General features: G+C 35.4%; 2 protein-coding genes across 3 annotated transcripts; both read right to left on the reverse strand.

Moving 5' to 3' along the window:
• Positions 1-1,224: 1,224 nt before the first annotated feature.
• On the reverse strand, positions 1,225-7,702 carry LOC310727679 (uncharacterized protein). 2 transcript variants are annotated; one of them, XM_083544412.1, is made up of 10 exons: positions 7,550-7,702; positions 6,304-6,390; positions 6,118-6,180; positions 5,818-5,919; positions 5,369-5,458; positions 4,640-4,711; positions 2,471-2,545; positions 2,150-2,304; positions 1,946-2,058; positions 1,225-1,858 (listed from the first exon to the last, which is right to left on the reverse strand). In XM_083544412.1, exons 2-10 carry the CDS (start codon positions 6,335-6,337, stop codon positions 1,696-1,698), a joined length of 867 nt encoding a protein of 288 aa, XP_083400538.1. In that variant the 5' UTR covers positions 6,338-6,390; positions 7,550-7,702; the 3' UTR covers positions 1,225-1,695. The 2 variants fall into 2 exon arrangements, with proteins under 2 accessions (XP_083400538.1, XP_083400539.1); XM_083544413.1 differs by lacking the exon at positions 7,550-7,702 and adding an exon at positions 6,603-6,746.
• A 349-nt stretch (positions 7,703-8,051) lies between these two features.
• On the reverse strand, positions 8,052-15,852 carry LOC310727737 (C-type lectin domain family 4 member F-like; the record flags this gene model as incomplete). Its single annotated transcript, XM_083544483.1, has 8 exons — positions 15,785-15,852; positions 15,631-15,690; positions 15,392-15,484; positions 14,563-14,652; positions 14,365-14,436; positions 14,102-14,256; positions 8,366-8,478; positions 8,052-8,268 (listed from the first exon to the last, which is right to left on the reverse strand). The coding sequence occupies exons 1-8, from the start codon at positions 15,822-15,824 to the stop codon at positions 8,052-8,054; spliced, it is 840 nt and encodes a 279-aa protein (XP_083400609.1). The 5' UTR covers positions 15,825-15,852.
• Positions 15,853-16,944: the final 1,092 nt, after the last annotated feature.

A 16,944-nucleotide genomic window follows, 5' to 3' on the forward strand; every position in this document is an offset into this window, starting at 1 on the left:
CTATATATTCTATTTGTATATTCTATTATTATTTTGTATTATATACATTTGTAGAAATTAACTCTGCATGTGAGTTATGGTATAAGGGTTGTGATGGGGGGGGGGGTTTAAACAAGTTGCTAAAACTCTATGCAGCCTCACATCTTACTTGGTGACTTTGAAGTCATATTCAGTCATCTCATTACAAAAAATTCAAAGATCTTTGAGTTTTAAAGTTAGATAAAAGTTAGCAGAACAATTGTACTCCCAAACTGGTCACAGATTTGACTCACTGGTGATACTATACAATTTGCAGCACTTGGAATGTTCCTTAGTCCCTCTCCTAATCAGTGTGCCAAATGTCGTCCTAATATTAACAGAAGTCATTATCTTTATAATGATATTATCTTATTTTTGGTGACTTCGAAACTGTCACACATTGAGTTGATAATGGAAATATACTGTGCCACTGCAAACTACTGCTGAAAACAGGAAGTGTGTAGAAACCACTTACTTTTGGCTTTGTGTTCTTTTCTCATCAATGTTGCTGTAATATTAGCATTCATCTCACTAAATATATCATATGAGACCACTTTGTTGTGATCTGTACAAGAAAACCCAGTGTTAAATGCATGCATAAAGTAATAAAAGTGAACATCAAATTCATGTATACAATTGATGGTTTCATGAAAACATTGCGCATTCAGGTTTATCAAATTGCATTACGAGCGGCAAGGTAGGTCCTCATGCTTAGTTAGATTGAGAGGTGGGAAAAACGTCCCTTAACTTTTTAACACAACACTTTTTCATGTTTTTCAAACGTGTCCACCTGTGTGCTAAGATCCAAGGTTTTCCAGCTGAACCCATGTAAGCAATGCATATAAACCTGCTTGTCCACATGATATAAAATAAAACATGATTCCTCAAGCCAGGCCTTACATTACTCCAGGTTCAAGTTATATCTGCAACTCCAATGATGCAGCACTTAAAAAGACCCCTGCCTCAGCAATAGATGACAAGTAAGGATGATTTCACACAACATATCTTGCTAAACTTTTGAACATTTAAATTCAATAAACAATTACCAAAATTATTAACCCATGTGACAAACAAGTCAAGAAGCTTTCATTGTCATTTTAACCATATATAGCTGATGCATCAACCAGATACGGTACTGAAACTAAAACACTTGCACAATACAAATGATCAACTATAAAAAACAACACACACGTCATAATTTCAGGCCAAAAATATTTTAATGGTTTATTTATTCAAAATTAAATCCAGTTTAGCCAACATATTGTATAATGCACACTGCTATATCAGTAAATGTACATAGCATTAGTATTTACAGATGACTCATCTAGTTTAAGCCAATTTAAAATAAAAACACCATATTTCATATTTATACAGACATGGGTGACATTTTAAGGAGAAATCTTTCAATGCTTTCATGCTCTGAGGTTACTCCAAATGCGGGAATAACGAAGTTTTCATCGCTCCAAGTACTCTACAGTTTAACATCGTGACACAATTTTCTAATTATCTAATACAGTGCTATCTTAGAAATGAAAGAATAAAGCAGTTTGTAAATATTTTATAAACACAACCCACATGTAAATTCAAATTTAAATCAAATCTTTAGATTTAGACAAACAAAATTATTTAAAAAAAAAAAAATTTAAAAAAACGTTTCCATGTGAAAAGAGAAGTTGTTTAGCTTTCACAAATGTACTTTTTAAGTGTTTTACATGAAGCATCAAACCATCTATGTGTGTTACGATTTCCATTCCCCAGAGCAGCACAGTTCTCTCCAGAAGGGTCTTGCACTGTCCAGTTATCGGGTTCATTTTGTCCCTTTGGTGCACTAAACCAGAACCTTCAAAATTGTGTAAAAAAAAAAACAATAATTAGTTTGCTATACATTCTATATGTTATATGTTATGTTAGCAAAAACTGTCCTTACGTTACACCCGTCTCATTCAAGGACTGGTTGTTCACCCACATCCACTTTCCCTCAGTCTCCAAGTCATTCAGGCCAATCCAGTGTGTAATTTGAAGTTGCGAAGATAAACAATCCTAATGTAGGAAACATCATCACACACAGCTTACACCTGTACCCAACATAAGTGGAAGGAAAACCAGCTTAAGAGTGATCCACTACACTCACCTGTTCAGCTCGGGTGGTTATAATCACAAGGTGGCCTCCTTTCTTCACACAGTCATCTCGACTCTGGGTCCAGTTTAGTTCAGAAGTGGAGAAGTAGTAGCATTTCAAACCAAGAGACTTCCATCCTTTCTCACAAAGTTTATAACTTAGATTTTCTTTTTCAAGAACAGTTGCAAAAAAAGACAAACAAGAAATAAGGCTAACATGCACAAATCACTGAACCATTAAAAACAATAAATATTAAATATGAATTGTTTAGCAATGCTAAGATTGTGTGAGGGCTTTTCCTATGATGGGGGTAGTGCAGTTAAAAAGCCTGACCTTTGCATGCAGAGAGAATTTGTTCATGAACTTGATGATACTTCATCTTCAGCTTTTCATAAAGGTTTTCTGTCACTGAAATAAAAGAAAATATTTTTTTTATGATGGGACTAAAAAAAAAAAAAATCAGGAAAACAGAGCTCAGCAGGGAGATGTAGAATCATCAATCAACAACAGTCCAAAATTCATACACTGCAGCTGAGCATTAGAATGACAGATCATAAACACAAACCAAAAACAGTCAAGGTTCCAAACCAGCAGGAGCAGGGGTCAAGGGTCAGGCAGGGTGGCAAGAGTATTCTCATGGGCACGCAAGATAATCTGGCACTGAGCTAATGTTTTGTTGTCCTTAAATACTGGATGGTACGGGAAAAATGGCAAGATGACCTGGGAAAGCGACAAAACCGGAAGGTCTTGACAGTGCTATTATATTTATTGACCTTTTGTGGGCATACTGTTTGGTACCTACACAATTATTTTCTCCAGATTGGTCTAATACATGATATATACCAAATTCCACCCTTTTGCACACATCCCCATTATAAACACGGATTTTTGAGTGCTCTGTGCTTTTCTCATGGGAGACCTTCCACCAAACCAAACCCACACCAGTTTGCCTACTGTCCAAACTGGTTGACACAGGAAGCTAAATTGAATAAACTGTAGCTATAGGGTAAAATGAGGTAAAAAAAATCAGGATCTTGTGCTACTGGACAACTGGCAGGATTCCAGCTTTAAAAACTGTCCACTTGGTACTTTCAGTCAAGACATTGAAGTCAAGAATTTGTTTTTTTACATTAATAGTGGCTGGTGCAGCAACATGACAGTGATTCGACAGCACTTCTGCTGATCTTGTGTCTGTTTTAAAATAAACTTGAAGCCCTTTTACTTCCCATGTAAGTTCGCTTTGTTCATTCTGGTCGGTGTTTAAATTTCACCACAAGCCAAGATGCAGATACAGTGTGTGAAGCGCACATATTCAAACTAATTTGATGTTGCCCTTGTTGACTTTAACAAAGGTGCAGTATCTAAGCACATGAACTCGACATATATAGAAAATCTATCATAAGCCCGACCCCAGAGAAGAACGTCATGTATTACTTTTACACTACAAATTAATAGTGTCTCTTCTGCCATCCAACAGGCTACACTGGGTCACTCTGACCATGCCATTTTTGAAGCCTAGACTATCAGTACTGGCTCCCCCTAAAGACTGCTTTCTTTCTCCTCCAGAGGTTTTAAAAGTATACACATCCTTTACTCAAGTAGAAGTACAGATACTCATGTTTCAAAATACTCGGGTAAAAGTTGAAGTACTGATTAAAATTGTTTACTTAAGTGAAAGTAAAGAAGTCTTGGCTCTGACATGTACTTAAGTAAAAAGTAGTTATTACTGCTACCTGTTTTAGCTGTTAACTGGACCTCACATCATAGATAGATAGATAGATAGATAGATAGATAGATAGATAGATAGATAGATAGATAGATAGATAGATAGATAGATAGATAGATAGATAGATAGATAGATAGATAGATAGAGAGTTAATGTCAGTATCCCCACGAGGATAAGTTTGAGAGTTTGATTCCTGGTGTTGGTAAATAAAACTTCTTTACCTTGTCCTCTCTGAAAACATTTCAATTCTGTCCGTTGTGTTGGATTAATTTCTTGATTTCCTGGTCTTTAATGAAAGATAACTCCACCAAAAAAAAGCACTTCTGTGGTAGCTCAGTGGGGTAAGGCTTGTGCCTGAACATGGTCCTTAATATAGTCCATGCTGGTGATAAGGATTCAAAGCCAGTCCTACATGCCTTCTTTCTTACTTCGCTGCCATGAAACAAAGTATGAACCCTCCAAAAAGCACACATGCTTTTCAGCAGTGGTTGCTCAGTGTTTTAAGGCTTGTGCCTCATCTAAACATGCTTCCCAATCTGATCTCTTCTATGGTTCAGTGGGTTAAGGCTGGTGCCTCGCTAATGGTGAGGATCAGGGTTTGAAGAGCCTTGGTGAGAGAGGTAAAGAAGAACCCTCTGGAAGCCTTGTTTATGTATTTAAAGATTGTTGTTCAACTTGTAAATACACCATAATGTGGCTTCAATGAAATGTCTTATGTGACGGGTATTTGGTGATGAAAGTACTGGGGAAGTTAATTTGTGATTAGGAAGTATTACCTTTGCATTCAGAGAGCTCTTTTTGAACTTGTTGATACTTCACCTTCTGTGCTTCATACTGCCTTCCTGTCTCTAAATCAAAAAAATATGTTTTTCAATATGGAAAATGACAAAAATATAATAATGATAAATTGTTTGTAATAACACTAAAAAGCATCAGTGAAAAATTACCATAGTTCATAAAAACATGAGTTTTTTAAAGCCTGCCTCGTGTCTACTAACCCCCCTCTCACTGTAAAGTGTCGCACTGGTGATGAAACTTGAGAATGAACTAATACAGGTTGCATCTTGTTTAGTGGCTTTGCAGTTCGATTCTTTGGCCTAATTAAAGAAAATGCACATGAGGATCTAGGTTGCATGTTATTTTTGTTTCAGAGGCAAATTGTTTTAAAATATCAGTTGGTGAATTTGCTGGCCACCTCAAAACCAACATTGCTTTTGTGCTAAATTTAAGCTCAGCGTTGCAGAATGACACTTACATGTTATCTTCCAAATTTATATCCCAAAGACATTCTGATTGTGGAGCATTTAAAATTATTACATTTTGTGAGGCTTTTTTATTTTGAAGATAGTGTGTGCTAGATTTGGTGATGCTTTCACAAAAGATGTAGAAGCAGTTGCAAAAGAAACTGAAGACATCAAAGCTGTTGAACAATCGTTTTAACCCAAATAATCTGTAGAACTATACAAGCTACTAAAGAAAATAGGAAATTCTTTGAAATAACCTACCATTTGCTTCATGTTCTTGCAGCATCAATGTTGCTGTAATATTAGCATTCTTCTCGCTTAATATCTCATACAACACTTCTTTATTGTGATCTATTGAATACCCAGGGTTAAATGAATAAAAGATTATTAATAATAATAATAATAATTCATGTATGCAATGTATATTTGAATGCTAGGATGTCAGCATTCGACAATAGTCTGCTTTGATACAGTAAGAAATGCTCATTAGGAAAGAAAGATTTTCTCAAGTTTTCATCTTACTGAGAATTTAACACTGATCCTGAAACTTGCAACTGGATTTCCAAAGGTTTAAAATAAATTGGGAAAAAAAATAAATCCATAATATATAAGATGACACAGAATTATACACAAATAATATGTCAAATGTAACATTAAAATTGTGTGAATACACTAAATATAAAAAAGGCTATAGAACAATCAATACTTACACAATATCCCTACAGCACAGAGAGTTGATAAAGCACCGAGCATTAGAAGGAGACCAAAAACAAATATGAAGATCTTTTCTGTTTTCTTGTCGTCTTTCAGCTCTGTACCATAAAAATTGTACCATAAATATAATCCAAAACAGCCGTATTCACTTACATTAAAAAAATATATACACATTATAATGTTCATTTTTCAGTATCCACATTTCAATACAAAATGAAATTGTAATCAACTTTTACAGATGTACATTTGTTAGCCAATAATAAATCATGTGTGGAGATAATTAACAAAACACATACCTGTGCAATTCTTGGACTTTGGATGAAGGTCCAGTGTATTTGCATAAATTTTGTCATCCATTTCTGTTGGGAGAAGAAAATGTTTTTTTTGTTTTTATAATTCTTCTTCATATATAATATACCAGAGTTAAACCATCGGAAATACGTTTCAATATTTCTGAAGGCATGAATATATTCTATATCTACCTGTTGAGGAATGATATTTTTTACTGCTATCCATTTTCAGATAAAAACTCAAGTGTTGTGTTTTTAGACCCAACTAAAGCTTCACATCTGCCTTTACATTTGCAAACGGGAAGTCAGACGTGTCACTGCTATTATTATCACTTGTAGGCTTGTTGTATCCGGTGTTGTGTAGTGTGTAAAGGGGTTTGTTAATATGGAGCTTCCACCTAATGTATTAAACATTAAACCTGAATTTAATAAACTTGATTCAATTTTCTGTCATATTGGTTTTGTAAAAAAAAAAAAATTTATTTGAATACTCAAAATAGTTGGCCTCTCAGAAGGCTGGTCCAGATTATACTGTCAGGGATGGTGACTAGAAGGAAGACCCAAATTCAGGATGCAACAATGGTATGGTGAAATGGTATTTTATAAGGAGCAAAGAGGTGGGGATAAAAACTGAGACCTAAAAAAAACAGTCCAAAGTCAAGAGCCAGCAGACAGACAATGCAGGAGGAACCAATATAAAAAATCCAAAAACAGTTTAAATATCCAAAAGCTATCAAACAGAGCAAAATAGGCCAGAGCAAAAACACAAACCAAAAAGCAGCCCAAGGACCAAACCGGTAATCAGGCAGGCAGGGCAGAACAAAAAACACAAACCAAGAAACAGTCCAGAGTTCAAACCAGAAACAGGGATCAGAGACAAGATCAGGGACAGAAACAGGAACCAGAGCAGGCAGGGTGGCAAGATTTATCCAAGGGACATGAGGAGCCAGTAAGATAAACTGGCAGTCATTTAATGGCTTTGGTGTCCTTAAATACCGAGTGGCGCGGGGACAATGGCAAGATGGCCGCCGACCCAAACGCGTGCACCGCAATCCTGAAAATTTTGGAACTGGAACTTCAATTTCCCACACAAATATATTTATACACGTTCTTTAACCTTGTTTTTATTACTTGATTCCTTATTTACGTGGTTCATTGTGTAATATATCCTTGTTTCCATGAAGCTTATGCTAGCACTATAAATGCTAATGGTCTTGCAGTGTTCCATTATGTTCTGTATAAGTGAGATAACAATATTTCATATTGGTAAATGTCAGTGAGCAATATTTATGTGGACTAATAAGATTACTTGTATTGAGAATCATTTATAAGTCGATGACTGATTGTATGTTTGCATCACACGTGTTTGTTCATTGATATGCATTGATATGAACTGCTGTGAACTGATTATATTTTTTGTGTTATTTTAAAAGACTACCTGATCAACCCGATTAAACATCTGATCTGGAGAGATCTGAAAATGGCTGTGCACTGACGCGCCCCATCCAACCAGATGGAGCCTGATAGGTTCCGCAAAGAAGAACTGGAGACATTGCCCAAAAATATGTGCCAATCTTGTAGCATCAAACTAAAAAACACTTGAGGTGCTCAACAAAGTTTTGAGTAATTCAGTATTGGGTAACTAATATGCAAAGATTTTGAACAAACATCTTTCATGTTGTCATTATGAGGTATTGTTTGTAAAATTTTGAGGCAAATAATAAATTTAATCCATTTTGCAATCAAATAAAATGAACGATAAAATGTTCAACAAGGGTATTGATGTAAATACTTTCCAAATGCACTGTGAGAGTTGATAAAGCACCAATCATTAAGAGCAGATATCAAGATCTTTCCTGTTTTTCTACTCAGTAGACAATGAGATCAGTATTTGGATACCCAGTGATCTAGCCATTACTATTTGACCTCTGGGAAGTTGCTCAGATTCTTACACTTGACCATTTTTCCCTCCTCATGAATATGGGAAAAGGGTTATTCCCCTTTTCACAGATGAAATTTTTCAGCTCACTGCAAGATGCATCAAACCAATAATTTGTGGAAGCCACATTTTCCAGAGCAACACAGTTCTCTCCAGAAGGATCCACCATTTTCCAATTATCAGGCTCATTTGGACCCTCTGGTGCACTAAACCAGAACCTACATGGGTAAAATAAAAAAATTTGGAATCAGTTTGCTATTAAATTCATTTTTATATGATTTTTGAAATGACCCCCCGATGCTGAGAACTTCTTACATTACACCAGTCTCTTGTAAAGGCTGGTTGTTTACCCACATCCACTTTCCCTCAGTCTCCAAGTCATTCATGCCAATCCAATGTGTTTCTTTAACTTGTGAATATACATTAACCTAATACAAAAAACATCATCAAACAATACTTAGAAGTGTAACATAAACAAGTCAAATGAAATGCAGCATCAGTAAGTTGATCCACTACACTCACCTGTTCAGCTTTGCTGGTTATAATCACTAGGTGGCCTCCTTTCTCTACACACTCATCTCTACTCCGAGTCCAGTTTAATTTAGAAGTGGAGAAGTAGTAACAGTTCAAACCAAAATACTTCCATCCATTCTCACATGGTCCTCTGTTTTGAGTTGCTTATGACAAGATGAGATCATGAAATAGTGAGAATTTGGCCATTATTATTTGTTTTTTTGCTATGAATTTGTCATGAATTATGTTTTCAACACATTCACAATGAATGAAGTGTGGGGGTCCTACCTTTGCATGCCAAAAGATCTTCCTGAACTTGCTGATGCTTCACCATCAATGCTTCATACAGTGTTTCCATCTCTAAATGCAAAATAGGTTTTGATAATGAGAATAAACCTGTCACTTGTGCCACATTCCCAGGCTAATCAGACACAGGTGAAAGCAATGAGCACCAATGGCAAGCAGGTCAAATTTGAAAAAACTTACTCTTGACTGTAGGTTCTTGCATCATCACTGTGGCTGTGGCATTCTCATATTGCTTACGTAATATCTCAAAGGAAAATCTCTTATTGTGATCTGTAAAGCAAGAACACCAGAGTTAAATCAAAAGAGAAATGTGTGTTTAATGTAAGCGCAACTGTGCTTGTCATGTGGGTTCTCAATGCTGTCATGTATATATGTAGGTTAGTAGATAAGATTCTAAACAACTGACAGGAAATGATGTTCGGTGCGCACCAGAACTCTAGGAGGGTCCAAGACTTTCAAAACCTCATATATCTAATTATATTCGTGTAACTGTGTAGCTGTTTAAGTAGCATCACACACATATTTCATTAAAACATGTATTTATTGATGGAATAAATGAATATTAAATGCAATAATATAATAACTTATTTTAAAAAATTACAACAAATTAACTGCACTTACATTTTGTGTTTTGTTTTGCTGCAGTACTTGCTAAAAATAGTGCTTAAAAATAAAACCTTCTCATTGGTTCTGTCTCTGAACAACCTATATTTGATGTCTTTAAAAGCCTTTTATACATTATATGGACAAAAGAACTAGGACACAATTGTATAGTCTTTTGATGCACTCGCTTTAGATAAAACACTTAATTTTCTTGAGTCAGAACATCAAGCAAAACTCACAAACGATCCCAATAACACAGAGTGCGGATAAAGCACCAAGCATCAGCAGGAGACCTAGAGCAGATATGATGTTTATTTTGCGGTCAGAAATACCTGAAATAAAAGGCTTAGTTATTTCATTATGTCAATATCCTGAAAAATAAATAACCCTGTAATTTTATAGTTATAATATGGAATAACTATAAAAAATCAATAAAAAAAAAAACAAGTATGCATGTTTTGTGTTTTGGACGAAAGTTCATATAATCACCATCCTCGGTTCTTGTTTCTAAGAATGATAAATTACTTGTCATTTACCTGATTGGAAAAATGTGTAATTCAAACCATAAAATATAATACAAATATTTATTGAAAAGTTTTTTGATTTTACCTTTTGAATAATGATGCTTTTTTCCATCTTCACGGGCATGCTTCACCACGCTGTTTAAACGGTCTAATGTCGTTGAACAGGAAATGTTGTAGTCATTGTCACTATTTATAATTAGAAATGGAACGAGATGTTCCACTGCCACAATGTGAGCAATCATAAAAAGGCGTTATATATACAGTGGTGTGAAAAAGTGTTTGCCCCTTCCTGATTTTTTATTGTTTTGCATGTTTGTCACACTTGAAACAATGTTTCAGATAATTAAACTAATTTAAATATTAGTAAAATATAACACAAGTGAACACAACATGCAGTTTTTAAATGAAGGTTTTTATTATTGAGGGAAAACAAAATCCAAAACTAAATGGCCCTGTGTGAAAAAGTCTTTGCCCATAAACCTAATAACTGGTTGAGCCACCCTGAGCAACAACAACTGCAATCAAGCGTTTGTGATAACTTGCAGTGAGTCTGTTACAGCGCTGTGGAGAAATTTTGCTCCACTCATCTATGCAGAATTGTTGTAATTCAGACACATTAAGCCAGACGTACTGGGACACACACCTTCCAAAAAGTTCAGCTTTTGTTTTGTCAGTCCACAGAGTATTTTCCCAAAAGTCTTGGGAATAATCAAGATGTTTTCTGGCAAAACTGAGACGAGCCTTAATTGTTCTTTTTGCTCAGCAGTGGTTTTCATCTTGGAACTGCCATGCAGACCATTTTTGCCATCTCTTTCTTATGGTGGAGTCACGATCACTGACCTTAACTGAGGCAAGTGAGGCCTGCAGTTCTTTGGATGTTGTTGTGGGGTATTTTGTGACCTCTTGGATGAGTCGTCGCTGTGCTCTTGGGGTAATTTTGGTCAGCCGGACATGCCTGGGAAGGTTCTCCACTGTTCCATGTTTTTGCTATTTGTGAATACTGGCTCTCACTGTGGTTCGCTGGAGTCCCAAAGCTTTTGAAATGTCTTTATAACCTTTTTCAGACTGATAGATCTCAGTTACTTTCTTTCTCATTTGTTTCTGAATTTCTTTGGATCCCGGCATTATGTCTAGATTTTGAGGATCTTTTGGTCTCCTTCACTTTGTCAGGCAGGTCCTATTTAAGATATTTCTTGATTGTGAACAGGTGTGGCAGTAATCAAGCCTGGGTGTGGCTAGAGAAATTAAACTCAGGTACAAATACTTTTTCACACAGAGCCATGTAGTTTTGGATTTTGTTTTCCCTCAATAATAAAAACCTTCATTTGAAAACTGCATGTTGTGTTCACTTGTGTTATTTTTTACTAATATGTAAATTAGTTTAATGATCTGAAACATTAAATGTGACAAACAATAAGAAATCAGAAACACTTTTTCACACCACTGTACATGTATAGTCATATATTAACTGATTATCTTATTGAGGTTTAATCTAAAGATAGAGTACTGTGGAAGTGGGTTGGTATTCACAATTTTAATTTCATTTTTTTCCACAAAAACTCTACAAGCTACTAAAGGGAAAGGAAACTCTTCAGACAACCTAGAATACAATTGGTAGAGTAGGCAGAAGTCAGACGTGTCACTGGTACATTTTAATTAGAAATGACCCAACAAACTAGTTTAACACAAAAAAATGCATTTATGGGTATAAACATTTTAACCAAAAACTGACAAGAGCCTACATCAGGAAATGCTACATGTGCATCCTTATATTTAGATTCATAAAAATAACAATTTATTAATCACACTGCAGTGCAATTATCACTCATATTTAGAAATAGATTGTGTATACTGTAGGTCAGTGTCACAGCTGAGGCCAGGAATACTGTGATGAACTGTGATGAATACAATGATGAAGCTCTAGTGAGGTACAGGATAATGCCCTCTAAATGGTGTACCAGTCAGTGGTAATGTACCGTTCACAGATTCCCACATAAGGCTGAAGGAGCGTAGCCATTCTAACTTCTGGAAGATCTACTTTATATAAGCAATTACCTCATGTCTAAGAATATAATAGGGAAGAGAAAGAGCTTCTTACTGCTCAGATTACTTTTTGTTAGTTTCACTATTTGTTATGAACTCTAAGTTGGATCCTCAACCCTTTGTCATGATTTGATTTAGATAACTTGTTTGTAACTGCTGCACAAGTGTTAAAGCATTCTTTGACATTCTGAAAATGATCTTGAACCACGTTACAAAAGCTGACAAATAGAAAACTTTGTACAACACAAAAAATGAGTCTGTTGGAGACTATTTTGCTGTGGTGCTTAGGTGACTTTTATTTGGAGCTGTTATTTAGTAATGCAGTAAGATTTTTTAAACATAAAATCTAAGAATCATTATAATATATTTAATATAATTTAGTAAAGTACTGTACTGTAGAAAGAAAATACACAGTTCACTGATCAGCCAAAACATTCAAGTGTCTGAATCTAAAGCAATGTTTTTTACAACCCTGATTACAAAAAAGCGACTGTGGAACATATAAAAACAGAATGCAATGATTTGCAAATATCCTAATCCTGTATTTTATTCACAATGGAACATAAAAAAGTTGGGACGGGTCAACAAATGTCTGGAAAAAGTAACTGTTATTAAAATGAAACAGTTGGAGAAACATTTTACAACTAATGAGGTTGATTAAAAACAGGTCAGTAAAATGATTGGGTATAAATAGCGTATCTTAGAGAGGCAGAGTCTCTCAGAGGTAAAGAATGAAAGAGCTTCAACAATCTGTGGAAAATTGTATTTAAATTTTAAAACAATTTCAGAATAATGTTCCTTGACATAAAATTGAAAAACAGTTGAAAGAATCTGGAGAAATCTCTATGCACAAGGGACAAGGGCGAAAATCAATATTGGCTGCAAGTGGCACTGCATGTAAAACAGTCATGATTCTCTAATGGAAATCACTGCATGGGGTCTTTTATACTTCCAGAAAGAATTTTATGTGAAAACATTTTGCTATGTCATTCACAAATCCAGATTAAATCTTTATTGTGCAAACTAAAAGGCATGCGTGAACATGATCCATCCTGCTGCCATCGAAATGCTGCCATCTTCTCTGGCTTAATGGATACTTGAAATGTACTTAGGCAAAGTGGAAAACTGCTCTGTGGTCATTAACAATGTTTTCTTTTTGGAAACCATGCACACCACGTCCTCCGCTCTAAGCAGGATTGGGATCATCTGGCTTGTTATTAGAGCTCAGTTCAAAAGCAGCTTGCACATTTAGTAAGGCTTTATCAATGCTGATGGTATATACAGGTTTTAGATGCTTCTATCAAGAAAATTTATTTTTCAGGGAAGCCCTTGCCTATTTGCACAAGACAAAGCTAAGTGCATACTGGGCGGTCCTTTGAACATTAAATGTTTTGCATAATGGAAAAAAAGAAAATTCTTTATAGAACCAAAGATACCTTGCATTTAACCTCAAATTTGAACGTTCTAAATTAAAAATTTCCTTGTTTTCATACAATGAAGCCAATGAGCTGTTTTGAAATAGCAAATGTTCAAATTCAACAAACGAACATTATCCATATTTCTCAAAATTATTTATTTATAGCTTAAGTGCCTGTGAGATATTTTACTTTTCACAGATGAATTGTTTTTGCTTACGGCAAGACGCATCAAACCATTTATTTGTGTGACCAAAATCATCATTCCCCAGAGCAACACAGTTCTCTCCAGTAGGATCCTCTTTTTTCCAGTTATCAGGTTCATCTATTCCCTCTGGGGAGCGATACCAGAACCTTTATAGATAAAAAAAAAGACTGTAATCAGTCTGCTGTACAGTTTATTTATATTACACAGGAATTTGTATGTGAGTGAACAATGTCCATACGTTACACCGGTCTCCTGTAAAAGCTGGTTGTTCACCCAAATCCACTTTCCCTCAGTTTCCAAGTCATTCAAACCAATCCAGTGTGTTTTTTGAATTTGTAAAGATAAAAAATCCTAATATAGAAAACATCATCACGCACAAGCTTACACCTGTAACCCACAGAAGGAATTTGGCAGCAGTAGATTAATTCACTACACTCACCTGTTTAGTTTGACTGGTTATAATCACCAGGTGGCCTCCTTTTCCCACACACTCATCTCTACTCTGAGTCCACTTCACTTTAGAAGTAGAGAAGTAGTAACACTTCAAACCAAAATACTTCCATCCTTTCTCACATCGTCCACTGTTTTGATTTGCTTATGACAAGATAAGTTTAAGGAACAGTTAGAATTTGCTATGAAATTGTCAGAAATGTATGTATATTCAAAGAAACATAACATTACATCTAGTTTTTAATGTGTTACCTTTGCATGCCGAAAGATCTTCCTGAACTTGCTGATGCTTCACCTTCAATGCTTCATACAGTGTTTCCATCTCTAAATGCAAAATAGGTTTTGATAATGAGAATAAACCTGTCACTTGTGCCACATTCCCAGGCTAATCAGACACAGGTGAAAGGAATGAGAACTAATGGCAAGCAGGTCAAATTTGAAGAAACTTACTCTTGAATGTAAGTTCTTGCATCATCACTGTGGCTGTGGCATTCTCATATTGCTTACGTAATATCTCAAAGGAAAATCTCTTATTGTGATCTGTTAAACAAAACCACCAGAGTTAAACCAAAAGAGAAATGTGTGTTTAATATTAGTGTAACTGTGCTTGTCATGTGGGTTCTCAATGCTGTCATGCAAATAAGTAACTTAGTAGATAAGATTCTAAACAACTGAGTTAAAATGATGTTCGGTGCGCACCAGAACTCTAGGAGGGTCCAAGACTCCCAAAGCCTCACATATCTAATTATATTCTTGTAACTGTGTAGCTGTTTAAGTTACATCGCATACACACATATTTTATTACAATATTTATTTTTTGACTGAATGAATAAATGAATAGTAGATACAATAATATAATAAAGTATATATAATGAATTGCAATTACATTTTGTGTATTGTTTTGCTGCAGTACTTGCTTGTGCTTAAAAATTAAAACCTTCTCATTGGTTCTGTCTCTGAACAACTTACATTGAATGTCTTTAATAGCATTTTATCCCCTTTTATACCTGAAATTGAAATCTTTGTTTAATTACCATTATGCCTAATTATTCCAAATGTCGCTAATTTGCATCATAGCTAAATGTATTGTATGTGCTATATATAACATACAATCTCCACTTAATTTAGCATCTGTTTTACAGCAAAAACTGTTATTTTTTTTTAAATATATATAATTGTAAATAAATGTAGGCAACAAGGGGATATACAGGGGATATGTTTTTTAAGGCACTCGCTTTAAATGAGACCCTTAATTTCCTTAACATCAAGCAATACTCACATAAGATCCCAATAACACAGAGTGCTAATAAAACACCAAGCATCAGCAGGAGACCGAGAGCAGATATGATGTTTATTTCGCAGTCAGAGAAACCTGAGATAAAAGGCTTAGTTATTTCATTATCCTGGAAAATAAAATGAGTGAATGGCTATTTATAGTTACTATAACAAGGAATAACCATACAAATTAATAACAAATAAAACAAGTATACATTTGATTATTATCATAAGAAGACGTACTGGAGAATGTTTTGTGTTTTGGAGACCAGTTCATATAATCACCATCCTCGGATTTTGTTTCTAAGAATGAGAAATTTCTTGTCATTTACCTGTTCAGGAAAATGTGTCATATTTAATATAATCAAAATTTTTATTGAAAAGTTTGAGATTCTACCTTTTGAATAATGATGCTTTTTTTCCATCTCCACGGCCATGCTTCACCATGCTGTTTAAACGGTATAATGTTGTAGAACAGGAAATGTTGTAGTCACTGTCACTATTTATAATTGGAAATGGAATGGTTCAACGGACACTCTGCATGATGTAAGTCTATTATTAGTGATGAGTATTTTTCACACATTACTCTGAAAACATGCATATATAACACCGATTTATGATTGCTTATAATTATAGGCCCCAAGTTTAAATTATATACTATCACATGTAAAAATAGTCCTGAGCCCAGGTTCTAGTGTGGGCCAAGGGGATTCACTGGCATTAATATAGACCAGTATGATAAAAATATGTTTCTTCAAAACATGAATATTCTCAATTATTAAAAAAAAAAAACCTTTAATTAAAAATGTAAATCAGTGTTTAGTATTTAAATAGACCACTGGCTTAATACTATAGTTATAGCTATAATCTTTTACCAGGGTTACCATCTACCACTCTTTCAATGATCAGTCCATAAAAGTGCTGCTGGAAGGTGAGAAATCAGCCCAGAACTACCCGGGAGGAGCTGGTCAATGACCTGAAAAGAGCTGGGACCACCGTTTCCAAGGTTACTGGTGGTAATACACTAAGACGTCATGGTTTGAAATCATGCATGGCACGGAAGGTTCCCCTGCTTCAACCAGCACATGTCCAGGCACGCCTTAAGTTTACCAATGACCATTTGGATGATCCAGAGGAGTCATGGGAGAAAGTCATGTGGTCAGATGAGACCAAAATAGAAGTTTTGGGTCATAATTCAACTAAACGTGTTTGGAGGAAGAAGAATGAAGAGTACCATCCCAAAAACACCATCCCTACTGTGAAGCATGGGGGTGGTAGCATCATGCTTTGGGGGTGTTTTTCTGCACATGGGACAGGGAGACTCACTGTATTAAGGAGAGGATGACCGGGGCCATGTATTGCGAGATTTTGGGGAACAACCTCCATCCCTCAATTAGAGCATTGAAGATGGGTCGAGGCTGGGTCTTCCAACATGACAATGACCCGAAGCACACAGCCAGGATAACCAAGGAGTGGCTCTGTAAGAAGCATATCAAGGTTCTGGCGTGGCCTAGCCAGTCTCCAGACCTAAACCCAATAGAGAATCTTTGGAGGGAG

Source organism: Silurus aristotelis (assembly GCF_946808225.1).
Source record: "Silurus aristotelis genome assembly, chromosome: 6".
Taxonomy (NCBI): Eukaryota; Metazoa; Chordata; class Actinopteri; order Siluriformes; family Siluridae; genus Silurus; species Silurus aristotelis.

Bases quoted from the DNA above. Each gene is read 5' to 3' on its own strand.
- LOC310727679 (XM_083544412.1), bottom strand. From the start codon at position 6,337: ATGGATAGCAGTAAAAAATATCATTCCTCAACAG. The intron at 2,305-2,470 runs GTCAGGCTTTTT...TTCTTGAAAAAG, and splicing joins AATTCTCTCTGCATGCAAAG to AAAATCTAAGTTATAAACTT. The intron at 1,859-1,945 runs GTAAGGACAGTT...ACAATTTTGAAG, and splicing joins TTGAATGAGACGGGTGTAAC to GTTCTGGTTTAGTGCACCAA.